The sequence below is a fragment of the Diabrotica undecimpunctata genome, chromosome 7 (assembly GCF_040954645.1).
Source record: "Diabrotica undecimpunctata isolate CICGRU chromosome 7, icDiaUnde3, whole genome shotgun sequence".
NCBI lineage: Eukaryota > Metazoa > Arthropoda > Insecta > Coleoptera > Chrysomelidae > Diabrotica > Diabrotica undecimpunctata.
The window spans coordinates 148,006,286-148,030,727 of NC_092809.1; the positions used below are offsets into that span (position 1 = coordinate 148,006,286).

At 32.4% G+C, this 24,442-nt stretch overlaps 1 protein-coding gene across 3 annotated transcripts in view; it reads left to right on the forward strand.

Annotated features, from left to right (window-relative positions):
* Positions 1 to 15,362, forward strand: part of LOC140446020 (uncharacterized) — a 37,592-nt gene extending 22,230 nt beyond the window's left edge. For 2 of the 3 annotated variants that reach the window (XM_072538517.1, XM_072538516.1), the window contains exons 6-10: positions 478 to 706; positions 3,930 to 4,137; positions 10,986 to 11,286; positions 13,162 to 13,575; positions 14,650 to 15,362. In XM_072538517.1, the coding sequence (XP_072394618.1) occupies positions 478 to 706; positions 3,930 to 4,137; positions 10,986 to 11,286; positions 13,162 to 13,575; positions 14,650 to 14,855 (1,358 nt within the window). In that variant the 3' untranslated portion in view covers positions 14,856 to 15,362. The remainder of the gene's footprint in view (positions 1 to 477; positions 707 to 3,929; positions 4,138 to 10,985; positions 11,287 to 13,161; positions 13,576 to 14,649) is intronic. The other variant, XM_072538518.1, reaches the window with a different exon arrangement.
* The last annotated feature ends 9,080 nt before the right edge of the window (positions 15,363 to 24,442 follow it).

Consider the following 24,442-nt stretch of genomic DNA (forward strand, 5'->3'; position numbering starts at 1 on the left):
CAATAAAAGAAATTTTAGAAGTGACTTTATTTTATAAAGAAACCATGTCCGTAGAAACTTTGGAAATGTCACAAAAAACTTTGCTCTCCAACGATGTGGTTTTACCTGAAACTTTGACCACATCGGAAGAAACTTTCAAAATCGACGAAATCACAGCAGCATTCTCGTCCTCAAACACTTCTGTTTCTGGATCAAGACCCTCTTTTTCCAGCGCATTATTCAGCCGTTGTATTAATGCAGCTTTTTTCGAACAGAATTTAATTCTCTATCTTTCAGTTCATGTCGTAAATCGGTCACTTTTAAATTATTTCACTTCTGACACCAGAAATACCATGCGGGCTGGCGTTACAGTATACTTGATTGTTTTTTGTATTTGAAATTGTACTCCACCCTATTATCATTCTTTTTAGCACTATCGTAAAGCATAGTTTATTTAACTTGTGGATTTGCTTGATATTAACAATATTATGTTCTCAGAATTACGACTAGGTGAATGGTATTATGGAGACGACAAACTAATTCTGGGTACAAAATGTATGTTTAACGATATGAATGGAGAAGAAAAATATGAATGCTACATTCAGGAAATGATTAAAGACCAAAACCAATGTGTTGTATACATCACAAAATTAGCTCAGAAGCGTACCGTTAATTATACTGATTTATCTCCAGAAGATGATGCTAAACCTTGGCCGTTACCGTACAGGTTAGTACAGAATATACACTGGAAAGTTTAGATTTAACATTTTGTATACTAAGGTACTTAATAGTAAGGTATATACTAAGGTATTTCTTGTAATAATAAATTGTGTTAACGTAGGTTATTAAATATCTCTTGTTCTTCTTGTTGTTCTAAAGTATTTTCTGTCCAGAAAGATAGAAAACATCGAACACACTTTTCTATAAGAAGGTCGCAATAAGAAATCCAGCAGTTTTCAATAAAACAGTTTTTGTTTCCTGGATTTCATACAAACGACGGAGCTATTTATAATATACAAGGTTGGTCACTCAAAAGGGTCTGCCTTGATATTTGGCAAGATTCATTGGATTTTGTGCAAATGCTGAAACAGGTCGATTTTTATTCCGAAGGGATCATTTTTAACGATATATACATCTGTCATTTAATTTAAGCATTGATAATTTTTCTTTTCGTATTACTTCTGATCTTGTGAAAAGTATCAATTTATTAAATTTTTTACACCATTTACAAACTAAACGTAACACCTATGTTTTACTAGTGTTAATGTAATAATAATCGTTTTCCGTCGCGTCAAAAACTGATCATCTTCATTTGGCTCTACAACTCTATGTGAGTCTTGGCCGCGTTTATTATTTGCCTCCATTGTTGTCGGTCCTGAGCAGCTATTTGCCATTGCTGTATGCCCATTTTGCGTAGATCGCTAGCTACTGCGTCCTTCCACCTCTTTCTTGGGCTACAAACTGACCTTCTGCCATCGGGCCTTTCCCAGAATGTGGCGTTCAGGAGAATATTATATTATTATAATTACGAAATAAACATTAAAAAACACAGTTTTAAACGAACAAAATCATAAAGTTTGAATTAATTTATTTCTTCATCATCACTTACAAGATCGGGGTGAGTATTTTGAGTTGTAGCATTCGTATGCAAGCCTTGATAAAAACTGTGAAGTAAGGTAGAAATTGGAGGCACTAGAGAGATAATGTCTGCTTTTTTTCTCTTTAGAAATGGGGACTGGTTGATTAGTTATAATTGGAACTTCCGGAGGTAGTTGATCCCCTCTTCTGTTGAAATCAATAGTATTAAATGGGTCTTCTCTATTAAGGCTGTCTATGAATTGAACGATTGTCAAGTCTTTTATATATCGAAGCCATCTTTTGTCCAGCCATCACTAAAAATTATCAAAAAAATAATAACACTTATCACTAAAAATGTTCCATACAAACCGGCTCAAGAAACACTTCTAGAAAATTGACCTAATTTAACAGAAAATAAATTTTCTTACTAAAGCAAGAGACACTGGTATAGCAAGAAAAGTGTTTAAAGAAAACAAGAGACAGTGCCAAGAGTGCAAAACAAAGGTTAAAAAAAAAGAACACTAACAAAGTTTATTTACTAATATAGAAAAGACATGGAGCGGTCCATGTTAGGAATAACCCAGCGAGACAGAATAACCAACGAAGTCATCAAGAGAAGAACCGGAGTGACTGACATCATCGAGAAGATAGCCAGACTAAAATGGAGATGGGCAGGACACATAGCCAGAATGACAGATGGGCGATGGACAAAGAGGTTATTGGAATGGAGGCCAAGGGAAGACAAGAGAAGCTTCGGTCGACCACCTACAAGATGGACTGACGATTTAAGAAGACTCAATAAAAACTGGATGAGAGCGGCGCAAGATAGACGGGGTTGGAAACATGAGGAAGAGGCCTATGTTCAGCAGTGGACTCTTGAGGCTGGATGATGATGATAGAAAAGACAAATAGAAAAGACAGTTAAGACTTGATTTCACGTATACTGCTTCTACGATTCGCTTATACGTATTTCGTCCTTTTTAGGACTCATCAGGGCACCTCAGTAGGAAGACCAAAACGTAAAATTTAATATTTTCTGTCAAAGGAAGTAATAATGATATAACTCCCTAAGGACGCATACAGATATTGAAGCCTACTGAGGCGCTCTGATGAGTTTAAAAATGATGAAATACGTAAGCGAGTTGTAGAAGCACTATACGTGAAATCAAATATTAACTCTTTAACCTTTATTTACTCGTATTTTGAGTACTAGAAGCCAGTTCATAAAAGGTTCTTACTTAGATGTATCGATATGACGTGGAATGCAATTTTAGATTCTCCATATCGCTTTATCAATCGTCTCTGATTTTAAAATCGTAGAAAGCATAGATTTTGGGCGAGAATCTGAATTTTGGTTTCGAACAAGTAGTAGAAATCGTCGGATTTTTTACTTTTTGCTTTAATTTACTGACTTTCCGGTACTTTTTGCAACATAATTGTTACTTGTAGGTAAACAGGTGACTTGGGTGTTACGTAACGTTTACGTAGGGGAAGGGGGTACAGAACAATGTTATGGTGCGTTACATAGGGAGAGGGAAATTTTCAAAATTGCGTTACATAATGCTTGAACGTCCCCTGTTGAGTTTCCGCAAGGTCGTCGATGTTTCCAGCTAGTATCGTATATTGTTACTTATTTCTCCTACGATATTTCCTTTTTATTATTTTAAAGACCCTCTAGATGTATTCTCAGAATACATTTTAAAATGATTGGAAGAGAGTATACAACCCTGTCTTACGTCTCGTTCTTAACTGATAAGCTTTGATTCTTTGTTGTACTGGTAATGGCTGTTTGGTTCCAGTAAAGTTTGCTTACTTAATTAGGGGCGCTTGCTTGACCTGAAAACCCTCACATTAGACCTTAGCCAGAAAGTTTCACGAACTTTACTTTTTTTCTTACTTTCTAACATTGTTGAAGGAGTGTTTCCATAGAAAAGAGTGCTTCTCTAGTTCCAAGGCCTGAACCAAAACTGCTTTTCACCAATTATTTCCTCAGGTTTATTGTTAATTCTAGTTAGAAGGATATACAACAGTATTTTAACGGCATGGCTCATCATACTAAAGAGTCTACAATTGCTATATTTTTTAATCCATGCTCGTATAATCACCGATAAACTATCGTTTTCCTTCATTATAATCACAGATAACCTATCGTTTTCCTTCATTCCATATCCTTATGTCGAATGGTATGAAGGGATATAAATGTCCATTGAAGTTTTATCATTTGATCTTTAACTTTTTTTGTCACTTGCTTTAATGCTAATCTATTCAGTTATATTTCATTCTTTAAATTTGATATGCAATATCTGATTTTGCACAGTTTTTGTGTCATAATATTTACAGATTTATGGTTATAATAAACTTTACATTTTTAGGTTCTCAAAAAGCGTTGTCATCACTCCTACTAGTCCCACATCAGATAGAAATAGTTCTAAATCAAAAAAGCGAAACACTAAAGAAAAAAAGAGAACTAAAAGTGAGAGCAGTGTAATGTCTGCCGGAGCTGTAGTGAAGCATGAACCAATTGAAAACATAGAGGCATACGTAGGAATTCCCTTGGTACGAAAGGATTCGATAAATTCGGTGATATATTTTTACTACAAACATATATTTTAAAGAAGTGTTAAACTTGAATCAAATATGACAATTGTGTGTCCATTTTACATAGTTTCGGCTTATAATTCTACTTCTATTACCTTTTTTAATTTTGCGGTTTTATACGATAATATATTACGAACATTTCATTTGCCTTCTTTTACTAAAATTTCTTCATCAGCAATTCTCGTACATATTTTGTGTGTAGAAGTTGGATTTGTCCTACATTAACAATACTCAGTTATCCAAAAGTAATATTTCCAGTTCCAAAATTCGCACATCCACATCAGCTTGTTAAAGGATTGATTTTAAATTTGCAGTAAGTGGAAGCAAACTACTGACAAAACGACCACCCAATGACGCTTCTAAACACATTTTACAAGATATTGGTATGGGAGAGACTGGTACACAATGACACATTTTTTAGGAAATGTACTCTAACATCGGAATGCAATCTTCGAAAAAATCTCCATTTAGAGTTCTGTTATTTGTGTACATTGTCTATAAAATTTGATAGTTATGAGTAGACTTCGGCAAATATGCAAATAAAAATGTAGAAAATATGCGCATAAATATGCACGTGTTTACCCGAAAATATGCAAATATTTTACAAAATATGCATACAAATAAATAAAAAAATCGTAAAATAGTAACAATTTTATTTAAAAAAAAAGTGTACATAACTAAATATTTCCTAATATTCATTAAGATTTACATTTATTTTAAGTAACTACATCATTTTTAAGTATGAATAAACTTATTTAGAATTATGGTAACAATAAATGACCAAGTGGAGTTCAAAATTTTCTAACAAAAACTTGTGGCTTCTGTCTGAGTACATATATTTATATATGGAAAAACTTCGTTCAACATCAACTGATGTAACGGGAGCATTTTTCAAACTAACCAAAACATTTGGTTCTAAATTAATTGTTTCCGAAATATTTCCAGCTAGAACACTGACTACTTCAGAAAGAATATGGTAACCTTTATTTTTTTCCATAGTAGCTTCAAATTTTTTTAAAATATCTTTTCCAATATTACCTCTAACGTTCCGACAACATGACGCAAATTCTTTTATTAATGCTGTACTTTCGAACAATGACAGTTTTGGTGATTCTAACGGAGTAATTGTTTTTTGAACAAAACTAAAATTTGATTTTATAAATGAAAGTTCTTGTTGAAGCAAGTTACTCTGAAAAGTTTGTTTAGAATCCAAAAGAGATTGGGAACTTTCATCTGTTAACGTATCAATTATGTTCTTTATTTTAACAAAATGATCTGCATAAAAATTAGCTGCTTCTAACCATGTTATCCATCGCGTTAAAATAGGTTGTGGTGGAAGAGGAATGTTGGGTAGCATTTCTTTATAAAGTTGAATTCTTATAGGAGATTTAAGAAATACTTTTTTGACACTGGATATCATGGTATTTACAAGAGGAAACTTTTTTCGTATTTCCTCTGCAACTCTGTTTAATCCATGCGCTACACAAGTAACATGTATTAAATCTGGGAAAAATATTTTTAAATTTTGTCCTGCTTTCACCATATAAGGAGCAGCATCCGATAAAATAAGCAGTAATTTATTAGAAGGAATAGTTGTCGGAAGAAAAAAAGTTGCTAATGTTTCTTGTATAAAACGCGAAATTGTTAAAGCATTTGTTTTCTCAAGTTGCTGGCATGAAATAAGATGAGATTTTGGTAAGGTATCTTCTTTAAGAACACCAATCAATAAATGAGCAATATACTTTCCTGAGGAATCAGTGGTTTCGTCTACAGATATGTAAAAATAATTATCTGCAATTTCTTCCTTAATATTAATTAACACCGACGAGTATAGCCCGTTCACATTATTTCTTCTTAGAGACCGATCACTTGGAACATTAAGTTTGCAATATTTTTTTAGAAACGAACTAAAATTTACATTTGCTAATTTTGAAAGCGGTATGTTTGCAGACACTAATGCGCGACACAAGTCTTCATTAAAAGTTTCTTGCTCATCTAATTTTTTTGAAGTAGATTGGAAACATTTAGCCATTGAAGTTTGATGTTTTCTTCCTATTTTTCCTTTTTTTGCAATGTGTGAAGCAGTTCTCACATGTTGGTCTATCTGAAATTTCTTCTCACATGCTATCTATAAATAAAAATAAAAACCTTTATTTTAACCCAACCTTTAAAATATAAAAATATACAAAGTGTTTTTGGTTAATCAAATAACTGGTTTGGAAAAAAAAACACTCGCTAAGTGTTTTAAATGCAGTATTAATCCACAAATTAGTTTTTGTTACTAACCATTAGTACATCATATAACTTATTTTAAAATTCAACAAAAGTTTTTTTTTGTTAATTCAATTACAATAAAAATAATTGTGTTTTAGAATAGCTGACTTCATAAAAAAAAGTAAAGGTGAAAAATTTTTCTAAATACACACCATTGTATTGTACCATGGACAATTTTTTCTCACTAAAGGAAGCTATTTTTCATTTAAAAACAACCTACGAGTACTAAATTTCAAGTAAATACGTTTATTGGTTTTAAAGTTATTGTTGTTATTAACTAAAAGAATTTAATTTTTTTTAATTTTAACACCCTGTATCTCGAAAAGTAAATAAGTTTGACCCCTCATTAACTATATCGTTTTGTTCAATTTTTCGAGAAGTATCTACAGTCAAACGTTGTAAGTGTCATTTGGAAACACCCTGTATGTATGAAATATTAGATGTTTAATAGAAAATATTAGATACTTACAATTTTGCCACAGACTGAACAGTAGATTTTTCCCATATCCATAGACAGCTCTTTATAAGGTTTAATCCAAGTTGAAGCACTGGTTGTTTTAGGCATTATAAAATCACAATCTTCCTTTTTGTTACGCACAACGAGTGTTTACGCTTTGAATATCAAAACAAAAATGATTTACAAATCTGAGCATCAAATTAGAAATGTTTAGGTACCTAATTCAATAAACTGGGAGATTTTGGAAAATCCCTAAATTAGGAACAAAACTATTAGCCGTTTACCTGCTGTTAAGATACAATAAATTGTAGATAGATTTGGGGATTAGATCATAAAATGCAAATGAGCGAACCCTTAGCGATTATCCAATAACTGAATGCCTCAGTGACCGAGACTTTCTAAGAATGTTGAGGGCTACTTAAATTGATCTTCTTTGAAATTGTAAATGTTTTGTACCTGTAGAGATTACGTACTTAGATCATTTCTTGATTAAAATGACTACAAAATTTTATACAAGAATTGAAATAAATTGGTATGTTTAAAAATTTTCAAATACAGTATAAAAATCTGAACTTTTATGCACTTTATGCAAACTTTTATACAAATATGCCAAAATATGAAATATTTGCATAAAATATGCACAATATGCAAAATTTGCAATATGCATATTTGCCGAAGTCTAGTTATGAGTGAAGTAAAAATAGTACCTTAGAAATTTTCAGAAATATGCAATACTGACATCATTTGTTATTTGCCACCAGTGGTACAGTTTGAAACATAAGGTAGTACACAATGAAGCAGCGTGGTAAAGACAATAATTAAATATGAAAAATATTTATTTCTTCATATTTCTTCTTTCTTCTTAATAATTTCTTCTTTGTTTTCTGTATATATAGGTGCTGGCAATAACATAACAAAATCAGATTTCAAACCCATATGAATATCAGGAACATCTGGAAAATAAAATGAATTGGAAACTTTCGTACTTCTTCTCAAATATGAAATTTTGACGAAATAGGTTGAGGAGGGGTTGAGGAGGAATAGGTTTTTTATCTCAAGTTGGACATTCAGAACTATGTCTGTGTTTTTTAATTTGTTAATTTCCATATATTCTAACAAGGATAGCTTAAGACCTTTATTTTGGATGTGAAGAATTTGAAATTCGTCATTTAAAGAATGATTATGATCTAGAAGGTGAAGTATCTTTTAAATAAGTATAAATCTTATTTAAAAAATTTCCAGCAAAATTTTTTCTCTATCCTTTGGACGTCCACAGGTAGACACATGTTGCAAATGTGAACATTTAAAAATAAAAATTAAGAGTCCATTTGTAAACGAGACAGCAAAACGCGTGGCCGTTGCGGAATTATCTGTACATGAAGACGTACAAAGAAGTTCTACAATAAATGGCAGAAATTGCAGAGATGTGAAAGAAAGATGCCAGTTGCATGACGTTTGACTACATGCAAAATCTTTAGCTTCCACTAACTGCTGTGTAGGAGATTTTTGATTTACGTCAATTTAACAATGCCTTTGGAATTCACAATATGCAAAAAAGTCAAGGTTTAATCCCGAAAGGGTCCCAATGAAGTTGCTTCATTTCTTATGGATTATAGCAAGTCTGAATTGCCTACTGCTGTGAAACATCTTCACGTATTCTCTGACAGCTGTGCTGGTCAAAACCGGAATCATACAGTAGTGAGATTTCTACTTTTGTTAGCAGAAACTGGAAGTTTTGAGACCATAAACCAGTACTGGATGTGACCAATCCTTGTCGAACGATAGAAACTTTGACCGTGTTTACCACGGTCAGATGAATATACAGAAATACAGAATATAAAGAAATGAATATGAAAATGATAGTAAATTCTACTGTAACGATGAGACTACCAAAGAGAATTGAAGTACTATTGTAAAAATAATACCTCAATCAACGATGGGAGCTTATCGTCTATAGCTTGCCTAGCTCAGTATCTCAAGGGTGAGTTCGTCTTGTCTTAAACTAGGGATTGAACCTGAGTTCTCAGTTGATAGCAAATAAGACAAATTTTAACCAAACATATTTATTTAAATTAATAAAAAAACAATATTTAACCCTGCCAAAGCTTAACAGTTAATAAGTGTTACTTATTGCTTCGATGGGCTGCTTGTGTGTTCTAGCTGTTGGGTCCTCCAATTAGAATTTGTGGCTTCTGGAGAGCTGCAGTCACACGTGGCTGTATGTCCTGACCAATTATTGAACTCCAAATAAGGTGGTTGATATAAAGCCAATAAATCCAATAAACCAATAAACTGTCCAGTAAACCAATAAATGTCCAGTAAACCAATAAAATGTCCAGTAAACTCTCCAGTAAACCAATAAAGTTTTGATACGTCCAATAAACTAAAAGATAAGGAACAACTTGCATTAGAAACACATCAAAAAGAAAGGTTTAACTTCCTTGCCATCTTACAAAATTACACTTAAACAAATAGCGTATGGCAAGGATAAAATGAAATATGAATGTTACTACTTAGTTAAATTCTGTTAAAGAGTCCTAATACATATATCAGAAAAAAAATGTGCTTTCGAAAGAAAGTAAGGTTACAAATATTGGAAATGTGGTCAGAATTATAGAATAAATATCACAATGAAAGTACTTACCCCAAGAGAATTTGTAGACCATAAAAATGAGTCTGATAATAATTTTTGCCTTCTTTTATAAATTTCAAAAAGAGGCAAAAAATAATCCCACTACAGAAAATTTGTTTTGACAGAAAGTGGGAGACTGAATGAAGTTAGCACAGATGTCATAGGATGTTGCTATAGATATCATGAAACTAGCTTGTCAGTCAACACGGAACAGAATAGTCTGCCGAACAAAAGTAAGAGGGCGAATATTTATTCTATGGGACAGAAAGAGAGAGAAAATAAAGACAGAGGAAGAAAAGAAAAAACATAGGGCGCCAACTATTTTGTGAAAAATGGTAAAAATTAAACTGAAGATAAAGAAATTAATAAATTAATAAAGAAATTAAAATGAAATAATTATTTAAATATAAATTAATAGAGATGTGACGTTTATAACGTTACACTACATGGCACAAAAAGTTTGTTGTTAAAATGGTGCAAACATTGAATATTTTTGAATTTAAAAAGTGGTGGCATAAACATTACAAAAAAAATATGTTTGTCTACCGACTCAATGGGCAGAAAACAAGAAAAGGATAAAAAATCATTTTCAGATTTCGAACTACTACCATTTTTTTTATTCTTCAAACCAACCAGGGACTGGTTGGTATCGGAAAATATTAATGGTTTTGTAACTAACAACTAATTAACTAACTATTTGAAGAGATTATACACTGTATAATCCTACTAAAATCCTAAAGCCGACTATTGATGCAATTAATGATGATAAATACTTTTTCTGTATATGACATTTGATAAAGACAATAAAATTCCAAAAAAAAATTATTTTTTTATTGCTTTTCTCTAACAACATAAGTCAGTCACTTTTCTAAAACCATAATATGACTTAAACAAAAATTTTACAAAAAAAGAGGGGAACATAATGCGTATTGTACAATTTTGAAGCATTTTTTTACACCACTTTAAAAACAGTTTTTTGTTATAAACTGAAAACTATAATTTCTGACTCATGTTGTTTCTGAAATGACCGATTCATATATTCAGTTTTGTTCATATTTACCTCAAAGTCCTATTTCTTGTATTATTCGACTAGTTTGTGAGTCATATATTCTAGATCCTCATGTTCTTGGGTTAATATCACTTGATCATCCGCAAAACATAGTATGTTGTTTCTCTTTCTGAGTTTTAAGATATGTTCCAAGTATATTTTAAATAGATTCGGTGAGAGACATCATCCCGGTTTCAGACTTTTCTTTTTCTTAAATGGATTTGACAAACCAATTGTCGCTTTTACTTTTATAATGCTAAAATACACTTAAATATATATACTAACACTGATAATTAAAGACACACTTGTTAAAATATCTTTCGTTGTCTTTTTTTGGACATGACATCGATTGTATAATAATATTACACGCATTTTATTGTATTAATCCATAATAAACTTATATTAAAAACGTTTTTCAGCAAATGCAAAGTCAAAATACTACAGAGAATATCAGCTTCACTCAAACAGAACCATTATCCGAGGGTATAGGTGAACTAACTGGTTCTCAAGACGTGGTTGCTACTATTGAAAGGGAAAATGAAACTTCAGACAATGCAACTTGGTGTCAAAGCGGATATCATTGGCCACAATATATGACTCCGGCTGGTGATCCGTTCATTTGGCCTACACATTCTGATCATAATCAAAGTATGTACAATTATAACATGAAACCCATGGTAGCCTCTGCCCCGGTTACTCCCAGTGTTATACCTTATCACGGTAAGAATTTACGTGTTAATTTTATTTGAATTTTAATTTATTTATTTTAAATTAGCACGGTGAGAAGTTATATGGAAACTCTTGAACTTTTCCTTCTTCTTGTTTCCCTTCTAGTTTATATTGAAAACCGGAAATAATTTTTTCCGGTAAATTTATCGTTATATATCGAAATAAGTTTTTCTCGTTTTGTATCTGTCTCAGTAAAGTGCTTCAGCCTCGTACAGTCTCAGATATTCTACAACCAAAATCTACATTTGGAACCTTGTTTACTCCCGATTTCGCCTTTTATAAAAATCTGTAAGAATTTTTACTTATTTTGTAACATTCAAATTTTGGATTTTTTATGATTTCAATGAGCTCGAATGTTGTGATCACTTAGCGACAAAAAACAAAATTTGATTTTGATATTTGATTTCATGCCATAAATAATTTATGTAGTTAATCATTATTCCAAGATATGCATATTTGTTTGCTCGTTCGACATAGGTTCCGTTTATTAAAAGATTCTCGTTATTTCTTTGAGTTTTTGATATTCTCATTAATTTTTGCCTTTTTGTACGTTCACTGTTGGACCGTATTCTTTGCCATACTCGGTATTTTGGTCACTAGTTCCTGAAGATCTTTAATATATTCGGTTGAGATGATAGTGTCATCCGCATATCTAATGTCAATGGAAACACCTTTATTCCAGCTGTTTCACCCTCAAGAGCTTTTTCTATCCTTATTCTTCTCACATCTAATTTCAATTTCCTCCAACAGCTGTTTGTTAACACATACTTTTGCTGGCTACTTATAGTGTAAATTCGATATGATCCTGAGGTCATTGTAGTCTATATTCTTTGATTTTAAAACATTTAATGTTAAGTGAAAAAAGAGCTTCGCATTCCTAGGCCTTAGCGAAACTTAACTTGTGTATCATTAATGTCTACGTCCAGTTTATGATATATTTGGTTATCGGTGACTTTTAGCAGTAACTTTAGCACATGGGACATCAAGCTAATGGTGCGGTAATCGCCGCATTCTCTTGCGTTTTTCTTTTTGAGGAGACAAAGAAAGATCGAAGTTAACCAACCTTTGGTTGAGCTATAAATTTGGTTCCAACTAAAACACCGATGTGCTGCTAATCTACAGTTTTTAGTATTTCGATGGGAATCCTGCTCTTCATTGTTTTTAATGCGTGTAATATTTCTTCTTTTGTAATATCTGTACCTATTTCTTCTGGACATCATTGATAGGTTATATTTATGTCTTATAGGAGCTCTATACCAAGTTTTCATCTACTATCCAAAGTAACTTTCAACCGTTTAACAATCTGTTTAAGAAATTCAATAGGGTTTTTCGTTGGACCAAAAGGCATGCATATAATTAAATTTTAAGACAGACAAATTGTTACACGATTTCAATAAGTAGGTACTTGTGATCCTGAATAAAAGTATAAACTTAACGTTTGTCAACAAGTGAAAGTTAGTAGATGTAATTTGAGAATATTGAAAGTCTCCAAAATAATTATCATTCATTCCTGTTCATTTTCTCACAACTCTCTAACGTGATAAATTATGTCACCTTTGTTCTTATTTTTACAATATTTCGGAGTTTTTTGTACATAATTCAGTACACGTCCATTGCCAATACGTATTAGCTTTATATATGCCAAGTACTTGTTCGTTGAGATATAGACAAAATCTAATACTGACTGCTTGTAGAAAATGTACTAAAATATTGAACCTTTCATTATTCTTTTGAATATTGCCTACATTGATTATTGCTTTTTTTGTTTGAGCCTTATATTTTACACATGTTATCAAAATATGTAAAATTTGTATAAACTAGAATATTCCAACCTGAAATTTTGTTAAAGTATATATTATGTTACAGATGTAAATTATCCATACTATTACAACTATCACGTAGAAGCCACCCAAAGTTATCCACAGTGGTCCTCTCCACCTTTTGAGTTACAAGCACCTCCGCCACCAAAGAATCAACAAAAAGTGCAAGAACAAGAAAATATAGAAGTTCTTCAAAACTACCACGAAACGTCACAACATATGCTTAAAGTTGAAGTAAATAACAACTGTGATCCTAAAATGACAGATTCACGATTGTCAGAGACTCTTATGGTTAATTACGTACAACAACCGGAAACGCCGGTTGCGACAGAGAGGCCTGTAGTTAATTATGCCTCACAAGGGGAAATGGGTGTTTATGCACAACACGGTAATCCTTGTACTCCTGTGGAAATGTATCCGACGATGTCACCTGTTTTACAGATGCCTCAGATGCCACCAGGTAAGAATAACATAAGCTATTGGTGTAGCTTAATATTCAATTACATCAAAAACATAGTAACTAAACAAAAGGTGTACTATTTCCTGGTACTACGATATACAAGGAAAACCAGATTAGTAATATGCTTAAAAAACCAGTCATTACCACTTGCGTTACAACTTACTTATTTTATACAGGCTCTTCTAAGTAAAGGTTCTTCTAACACAAAGGTATCTTCAATTGAAACAACTTTCTTTTCCATTGTTCAACAGGAAATGTATAAAAAACTAATCAGATAACTTCATAAAGTCATTTAATTTGAATCTGACATTTCTCGCGCCATAGAAAATTTTAAGTGCAATCCAAACCAGTTCAATTGGATTTAGATCCGGAGGGTACGGTGGCAGTCGTAATATCTCATGTCCAAAACTGATAACACCATCAATTGAATACTTAAAATGCTATATACACAGTATCCTACTACATGGCGTGGAAGCTTGGATGCTGAGGATTAGCTGGTTACAACGCCTGGATATTCCGCCTCATTCTAAAAATTCCATGGACTGAGCATGTTAGAAATAAAGAAGTTTTAAGACGTAGGAATAGAGATCGTGAACTATATATTAGTCCTTGCACGCGAAGTCTTTTCTTATAGTTTCAACTGAAACATTTACACATGTAGCTTCCAAAAGTTGCATTTGGTGCTGTGGGTGAGAAATGGTTGGGTCTCTTTTTGCTACTTGGACAATAAAAAGATCGTGGCGAGCTGTTATTAATTTTTGGCCACTTTGTCTTGGTCTATTAAGCGTTATTAATTCTTGATACCTAGCATATGATTTTGCCTAACACTGCAGCTATGTCTCTCTCAGACATTCCTTGATCCATAAGACCGATAATCTTTCACTTTTGCACATCCGATAACCCCACATAGGGCATATTTTCGTTTTTGGACGCAAAATAAGTTTATTTATTTTGATTAAATTTACAATTAAAGCAAATAATTTATAACGTACCGAGCTGTGTTATCTGATTGTTTTATTGGTTTGTTGATTTTCAACAAAAAAATATAATATTTATATATTTTTTTGTGTTTAGGTACTCCTATATTATATTCATCAACAACAGCCTTAACGCCGGAAATCACTGAAGTATTGGTTCCAACGACACCTGTAATCTATACTCCATCTGTAGAAGTTTCATATGTACAGCCAACACATTATATTTATCCACCTACTCCACCTCCCTCGTGGTATGCTTCTCCTGTGACAACTCAAGGATTTATTTTTCCTCAAAGGCCATAGGAATTTCAAAATGCAAGTTGAATCAGTTTGTTAAACAAATTGATCTTGTGTCATTACTTATTGACACATGAAATAATTTTGATATTTTAGTAATAATAAACATATGTTGTTGAACGAGAAACTGTTAACAGTATTAACTAGAGCTTAAATTTGATGAGATTTTGAATAGGTGTATGGTTTGATTATACCGATTTACCAAAGCACTTTGTATGGTAGTAAATATTTACCAACGGTATGAATTTAGAGTAGATTTGGAATCTTTTAAAATTTATCAAAGTAGTGGAAAAGTTAAATGGTGAATCTTTTTTTGAATGAAATATTTAATATTTAGTAGGTATTTAAATACTAAGAACTTATTTTTGTCGTTATTTACTTTTTTATAATAATATTAAAAGTATGTTTATGCTGTAAATTATTAAATCATCTTTTAGTATGGTCAAAGGAGTGCTATGCATCTCTAGTATTACTAATTTACCTGTATCTTGTCAATAAATTTGAAAAAATTTAGATTTATTGTTAAAAATTATTGCATCTTACTTTAATACTATGAAACACCAAGTCACTTTAATCGTCATGGTACTATGGTACTTAACCATGACTATTAAATTAATTTTTTCAAATACTTGTTGGAAATAAACCAAATATAGTTTGGTACTAAAAAGATATTTTGAAAAGCTGAGATACCGCAAAAACTAGTTTCTGAACAGGGAAGCTTCATTCATGGAAGTTAAATGGGTGTTAGAAAATATTTTTTCGTCATTGGTCAGAAGAATGTTTTATTTTTACTACACGTGTTAATAAATTAATAAATTAGTTTAGATTCAAATACTTTCAAGCACCGGTTTGATTACTCGCATGTATATGAAGATGCAATATAGTTGAGAATATCTACTTGCACCACAGGTAACTCTTATTGGAGAAGATAAAAACGGTCATTTTGCAGCCAAACTTAACTCTCATACCACGCCGTTTTAATCCATATAATATGGTGTCTAATTCATTTTCCAATTTGTAATTATACGTAAATGGTTTTGACAATAATCATCATTGTCACTCTCTTCTGTCCTGAGCTGCTTGGATTCAGTTTTTTCTCGCCATTTTCAGTTTTTTCAGTTCTGTTTTAGTTTGGATATGTCGAATATTTGAGTTTTTCGATATATTACCTCCTTTATAATTATATCCCTGACAGTGCAACCAAGCATTAATCCTTCCTTTTTTGGAGGAATCATAATTTGATGTTTTAGTGATACTGAAGAGTTTTAGCTGCTTGCGTCAGGACTGTCGACACATATTGGTAAAAAAATCTTAGGCGTTAATACAGTTGAAATATTATTATAACAAATGTTATCTTAGTTTTCCGTATGCATTCCATAGTCCATTTATATTGTTTAAGATCGCAGGTTTAATAAACGGTACTACACGGTAAGTAATACATCAATTAAAAATATTTGTGTCATTCCTAGATATTCTTAGATATTCTCCAGTTTATTCCTCGATATTTAAACTCCCTTGTTTGAAAATGGCGACTGTTCAGTATTCAATCACGATTGTGTTGCAAAAGGTATTGACCAACCCCAATAACATGGTTGTCTTCAGTTTTTATGAAAAACGCTCGAATATAAAAATAAAAAATAAAAATAAAAACATTTATTGCCTTAATAAAATTTAACATGGCACACTTAAGATATTTCAACCTAAAATATTTCAGCCTTTCTTCTGATTTTCCGCTTCTGCACCATCTACTATTTGAACCGCGTCCCCTTCTAGTACCTGGTTATTTCTGTCATTGACTCCTTGGCTTCTTTTTGTGTAGGTATTTGTTTTTGGCATCGTACCTACTTGCCTGATTGGTTGTCTTCAGCAACCACCTGACTAGACCCTGATCAGATGCTCGATCAGTCGGTGTTTTTCTTTGTACATCCTCTGTCCTGTCCTATCCTGCATTTGTCCTTCTGTCTTCCTATGTTGACCTGTCGATTAGTCTGTAACACGATGTTTCTGTTCTTTTCAGTTTCTTCCAGTTGGTCTCTGTTATGGAACTTTATACTGGGACTGTATTCGATATCACCGACCTAACGTGTGTCTTTTTTCCATTTTCCATTTATCCGTGAAATCTGAAATTCTTCCCAAGTGATTTTCTAGTGTCTGGCAATCTCTTCCGGTTGCATATATTGCCGTGTTTTCTGCGTACAGGGCTGTACTTGTTCTTGCATCTGTTGGCAAATCTGAAACAAAAATGTTATATAAAATCGATCAAATACTGCCCTGAGGCATCCCTTCTTGGATTTATTGCATTCTGGACATCTTTTGGTCAGCTGAAACTTAAAAAAATGTTGTATTAGATAAATATGTGTCACATACATTAACTAAATATTATGGCAATCTAGCTCTGTCCATCTTGTAGATAACGGCTTTCTTCCAGACCGTGTGGTATGCTTTTTCGACGTCAAATATGGCCATTCCTGTTTTCTGTTGAATCGGATTTTCATGTCGCTGATGACTCTTGCAAGCTGAACTTCGCAGTTTCTTTCACTTCTGAATCGGAACTGATCTTCTTGGATCATTCTTCTTCTTTCTGCATGTTTCATTAATCTTCTGTAGATGATTTTCTCCAGAATTTTTCCTATGGTTTCCAAGAGGGATATTGGTTTGTAGCTATCTGGTCTTCTTCCGTCGTTCCTTGGTTTTAGTAGAGGGATGATTTTAGCATGCTTCCAGTTGGTCGAAAAACGCGCTTCTTTCAGGCAAAATCTGAAAATTTAGTAAAGTTGTACTATCATTTTCTTCGGTAGTTTCTCTAGAGCAATCTCTCTCCATAGATGTTTGTTCCTATGTTATTCTAGTCGAGTGCTTTAAAAAGTATTTTCTTTTTTATTAAATATGTCTGTGGAGTCCATATGACTGTGTTTGCTTTTTTGTAGATATTATAAATGACTCAAGAATATTTTGTAGTCATTTGTTGCCTTCATAATTGGTCCAAGATCCATAATATCAAATATCTTCTAGAAATGTCGGAAAATTCTTGTATTTAACATTGCTACTGTAAACGTCATAGGCACCATACCATCATAAGCGACTTTCCCCAATTAAATTTTCCTGATATTCCGTTAGTGTATATTCCTTGTTCAAATTTTACGAATTTAGTATCGTATAGTTGATTAATAATTTTTTTTAATTTTGGTACCTATTTTCTTTTTCTAATCAATGTTCCAACCAGACATACCATTTTGTTTTAGTTTATTAAATACAAATTGTAGGGTACAGATGTGAAGTAATTGTTTATGGTTTTATTTCTTTCTTTTTTTTTAAAAGCGGCTCAAAACACATTTGACAATACTGTCTGCTTCGTCATTTCCAATATAAACAAATCCTTTCGCCAATTATTAGTAATTATATATCAGGAAAAGTGGGGGAATGGTGCGCACTTAAGCAAAAATCGCTTTTGTTGTAAATTCTTTAAATCTATCATAACGGCCAGTAGGTTACAGTAAGTTCTAATTATTCTACTTTGAATATTTAAAATTAGTTTTAGAGAAATACAAAGTGCAAAAGCATATTAAAAAAAGAAAAGTGCCTTTGCGCACCATTCTCCATCCATGAGGGTAATCATGCGCACGGATTAGCAAATGGTGCGCACTAAATTAATGGTAAAAAAATATTAATAATAATAAACTCAATGTAATAAAAACGCTTATGTCAAAAGTATAATATTAAGAAATATTAATTGTATGCTATACATAAAAGTAATATTTTTAACGTTAACAAAAGTTGCATTTATAATTTTCTGGGGTATTTAAATCTGTACATTCTGCGTGATTCCACGAGGCACATAACATAATTCTTCGTGTTTTCCTATTTCCCCATAACTAAAACATGTCTCGTTAGGTGCAGCAGGTTTTGCTACTTGGGGGAATATAATTTCCTGCAGCACTTATGCAGAAAACGGCTGTGATAGTTCTTCCACGTTTGGCAGATATAGCAGATCCTTCCCTTTTAGCACCTTTAGGTCCATAAACCTTTGGACATTTTTTTTACTGTTGTAATACCAGTTTAGACTATATTAAAAATTATCTTTGGCTCAAACTTAACTTGTCAACGGATATTTTGATATTAGAATAAAATAGTGTTGTTGACTCTTTATTGATTGCAGCATTCCTGTTCAAACTTATTCCTTCTGGTTGTCTTAATGTTACATCAGGATTCCTTTTTATAAATCTATAAAGCCAGTCTTTGCCGGCTAACCTCTTCTCTTTATTAAAATTATTTGGGATATTATTTTCTTTCAGCATACCTGAATACCAAACGTCTTAAGTTCTTTAGGTGTTAAGCCATTATAGAATAATTTAGCAAGCGTTAACACATACTCTCTTGATTATTTTTCTACTAAAATACAGCTGTCGGACCTAAACGGGGCGGCGTGTCCAAACCTGTTAATCTTTTCCTTAAAGTCGATTCTGTAATGTTAAAAACTTTTCCCGTTTGTTTTCTTTATTTTTTTGCCTTCATTTCTAATTGCATACAGAACATTATTTTGTAAATCTTCGTTAGTATATGTAAGAATGGTAGATTTTATAGTGTACTTTAACAGATGTCCCAAAATGTACGGAAAACAACATTATTTAAATCAATAATAAGTTCAAAGCAACTGAACAAAGCCTATGGACTTGCCGTCTTAATTTTTGGAGCACAAAAGCTAGAAGAATTCTTGCAATTTTCAATAATCGGATTTCACTAAGTCCACGTTCCGCGTTCCTTAACCGTTCACGAGATTAGCCAAAAGGTGTAGGACTGGTTGAGTTCATAAAATTCGATAAAATATTCGACGGAATTTGAAATACAATGGAGCGCACGATTACCCGCCGCGCACTATCCCCTCATTTTCACTTACGGCAAGCAAACATTTGATACCAAATTTAAATTTCGTTTTTTTGGGAAACAGCTACTTACCAGCTGTAGTTTTTTTGAGATGGAGAAAAAGCCTTGCACTGCTCTGTTAGCTATTTTATTAACTCTTACTGCCACGCCGTGTCTGTTGGTTGTCCTCGCTGCTGGAATAATATCAATCCATTGAGAAACAACATACACCAATATTCAACCGGTTTATTTATTTAATAATATTATGTATCTTACCAGGCTGAAACATGCTCTGAATATTATAGGTTTTAATCCAAGTGTTGGACAGTCTTATTCTCTCCTCTGTCTGATCTTGGGTTCCGAGCGCCTTGTCAGTATTGCTGTTGTTGTTTTCTGACACCATGATGAATTTTACTAGGGATATACATAGGGATCTTTAATGTAGTTGTTTTTCCATACCTTCTACATCCTTATGATGTTGACAAAGATTTTGGTTCATCCACTTTTGAGGTTGATTTCTTAACCCCAGGACAAAAGGATGCCCTGGAACTTTTCAACTCATCCGCCCAAAGCCGTTGGTCAGTAAATTAGGAATAGCTTAGACCGGCAATCGCTCGGTGAAATTTTCGCTATATCTGGTTACCTTCACGTAGTTTAACCAGCAGACCAGTGCAGTTGTCCGGGATGTGACACGAGAGTTATCATGAATTATCTCCCGTCTATGACGCTCTATGTGGTGTTTCGATAAAAGGTGCTATCTCTATAACACAACCCTAGACCCCTTTAGAAATATATCAGCTTGTAATTGTGATAAAGGCAAGACTGTATAAATAATAGACACGGTATCAGTCACAAAACACTGTCTTGGAGGCGGTATGTCTGGAGTTGTTTTCGGAAGCTATAATTTATTTCTTTGTCAGAATTATCTATGATTTGAATAGTTTGTAGTGGAATATTCCATATTTTGCTGAACTTAACATTCTTTGACGGATTTATCTTTATATTTTTTAAAATATGCTCATGTACTTCGAGTCTACTATTTGTAGGTAACGTCAAAAGCCATTTCGTAATAGACGGTGTTTTTATGATGGAACGAGTTGTTGTGATATAGTTTTAGGAAAGTCACATTTTGTATGATAAACGGTTCTTTTCTTTGAAAATTATTTTCTAGAAATTATGATTAATGTGAATACATTGAAAATTATTTCCTTAAGGATAAATACAAATATGTACGTGTGATCAGGTAACCACAGACAACTGACTTCCCTGATAAGCTAATCCTCTTTTTTCATAAATATAACTAACTTTTTATGTTCACGAATTTGTTCAGTGCCAAATATAACTAGCATCTTTTTGTATGTTTAAATGATATTGTTTGGAAAACAAAGCAAATTTATTTGTAAATAAAGTTAATGTATCGTTCTGTACTTGTGTCCATAGAAGAATATTTATTTATTTTTTTTTGTTAAGAAAAAGAGTTTTTTTATATTTTTGCATAGAGGTGTTTTCTTTGTTTCGGGATTTTATTTAAATAGTTTCGATACATATATTTATAAATTAATATTGCCAAAATTTACGTCTTGTTCTTTGTAATGAAAATTTCATGTCCTTTATCAATATTTTGAAATAAAGCAATATTTTTGTTGTAAGTTTAGTTTTATTTAAAAACGCCGAAAACACCCTCTCCCATAGAGGAAATCCAGAATTCGAACTTTGCGAACTTTTCGAACAGAATTGCGTCTCTAACCAGAATTTGAATATGTTTCAGCTGAAAAAGTTGTGAAAAATTATAAAAAAAACAATAATGCAGTAGGCGGTAGGTACTGTAGCAGTGGCGCACCTAGAATTTTTCTAGAGGGGGTTGGTTGGGCACCGAATTTTTTTTATGCTACCTCTATTTTAAGTCCTTAAAATTTGAGTTTTAGTTTAATTTAAAGTATGAAAGATAGCAGTACCAAAGATTCAGGTTTATAAAAAGGTAAAAGAAATAATAAATTAGACTTACTCACAATCAATTTAATTTAACTAATCAGACGACCGGTTTCGCTTTCTACAATATGCAAAGCATCTTCAGGTCACGATACAAAGTTAAATAAATGCTGAAAATAATAAACCCATATTAGGGTGTTGTCTAATAAAGATAAAAAAAAGATAGGTGATATAAATTACAGTAATTATGCCAATATTACATGTCTGTGGTTTTTCAAAATGAATAAAATGTTTAAGCAGACAAGGTAAGACCCACAAATTGGTAAATTAGTCTATTAAACTGTAATGAATTAATAAATAACAAATAAATAAAACATTACTTACATGCCGGTACTCTATTAATTGATGGTTGAAAGAACATGGTTCAAACTATCTTGTATTGTTGATTGGAGAACTCAAGTCAACTATTGTAATTGTTTAACAGTAAACGGGGAAGTTCTTGAGGAGACAGATTTTATCCAATGAAGTAGAGATAGGTAAATGTAATTGTTTGTTTGATGAAAGTAATGTTCTATACCATTAAGTTATTTATATTTATTCTGGAGATATATTTATGAAATGTGTGTTATTTATTGAGATTTTTATTTTTGTTTTGGAAGGTGACAGAAGATTTTAAAAGAACCAAGTAAGAGATGTAGTTCTTTTAAAATCCTCCCCTTTTTAAATTTAATGTCTGTTTCGTCCCCTCGTTTTTTAAGTGTTTTCTGTGTGTCTTAAAGTGTCTCAATTTTAATTTTTAACTTTATATATTGGACTTTACAACCATTTGCCATATATTGCAACATAACTTTATCAAAGAAATTTGATAATTACAAGCTGATATAATTGCACACCCACACAATTTGTACATCTATTCTTATTCATTGTCTCACAACTGTCACCTTCCAAAACAAAAATAAAAATCTCAATAAATAACACACATTTCATAAATATATCCCCAGAATAAATATAAATAACTTTAAAGAACTTAATGGTATAGAACATTACTTTCATCAAACAAACAATTACATTTACCTATCTCTACTTCATTGGATAAAATCTGTCTCCTCAAGAACTTCCCCGTTTACTGTTAAACAATTACAATAGTTGACTTGAGTTCTCCAATCAACAATACAAGATAGTTTGAACCATGTTCTTTCAACCATCAATTAATGGAGTACCGGCATGTAAGTAATGTTTTATTTATTTGTTATTTATTAATTCATTACAGTTTAATAGACTAATTTACCAATTTGTGGGTCTTACCTTGTCTGCTTAAACATTTTATTCATTTTGAAAAACCACAGACATGTAATATTGGCATAATTACTGTAATTTATATCACCTATCTTTGTTTTATCTTTATTAGACAACACCCTAATATGGGTTTATTATTTTCAGCATTTATTTAACTTTGTATCGTGACCTGAAGATGCTTTGCATATTGTAGAAAGCGAAACCGGTCGTCTGATTAGTTAAATTAAATTGATTGTGAGTAAGTCTAATTTATTATTTCTTCTACCTTTTGAAATCGACTCACACAAGCAACACATTCATGATTTAGGTTTGTTATCCTGCCTACCAACTAAAACCACCCTCTCCTACTTGTACGCAGTTGACTGTCGCACGTAACGTACTCCTAAAGTGGGATAGCCGCTGTAAATCTGAGGACATTTTTTTAACACTCCCTTCTCTTATCTAGGTTTTATTTCTGTTGTTGGTCCGGTTTATGTTTCACTTTTTCTTCTTTCTTTTAATTACTGTTCGTATGTAATTGTGCATACTATTCCATCCCTCCTTACTTCCCGTCATCTTCACGATCATCTCTCGCACAGTCACAGGGTTCATACCTATTTCTCTATACATTCTGTTTCTCTCCATTGTACATCTATTATATTCCAACATTGTGAGTAACAGTGTCGGAATATTCGCAGTATAGGCATTTATCTGTATCTGTCTTTCTGAACCTATGAAGATACGCCCTAAAAGAGATAATCTACCTAGTCCCTTAGGCTCGGGATCAGCATCTTGGTCCACTGGGCAACATCTTCCGTGTTGTTCCACTTTTCTTGACATCTTTCCCTTTCTTCACTTGTATATAGTAGAACAGCGCAACTAAATTGTCAACAAATTTTAAAAGGTGAAGGGATTTTCAAAAGAAATTTAATTTGTTTTTATAATTGTAGATAGGGTTCATATTGTTATTATTAAAGAGGTTAAATAGGAAATAAGATTTTATTTTAGTACCCTTTACTATAATTTACAGGTACTCAAAGGATTTCTATTTCATAATATAGGTTACAACTTAGCGAAGTATATTCTATCTACTTCCGTGGCGCCCAAATCTTTACTTCCAGACAGAATTCTTCATATCTTGTGTGTTTCTCTATTTTCTTAAATTATTTTTGTTTTGTTCAATATTCTACTGTCTTTTACAGGCATGCAAATTGGCTGATTCCATCGTGGTCACTCTCATGTAATAAGCCTCTTTGTGTCATTTGGCCGAGCATTTTTATAATTTCTTGTCGTATCAAATCTCAACTCCAATTCTTTATGTTGGCCCCATTATTTGCTACACTTGGACAATCCGCAATTCCAATCATTTTCCTATTTTAACTCTGGTTTTTTGGTACCTTCTTTTCTATCATACCGTCCTTACCCCATCCCCAGATTTCGTATCCACTGTGAGACTCTTAAATCCTGTTTTCACATGTTTCCCATTCTCTCTGAGTCCTTTGCATTGTTCTCTCCTATATTTCTATGTG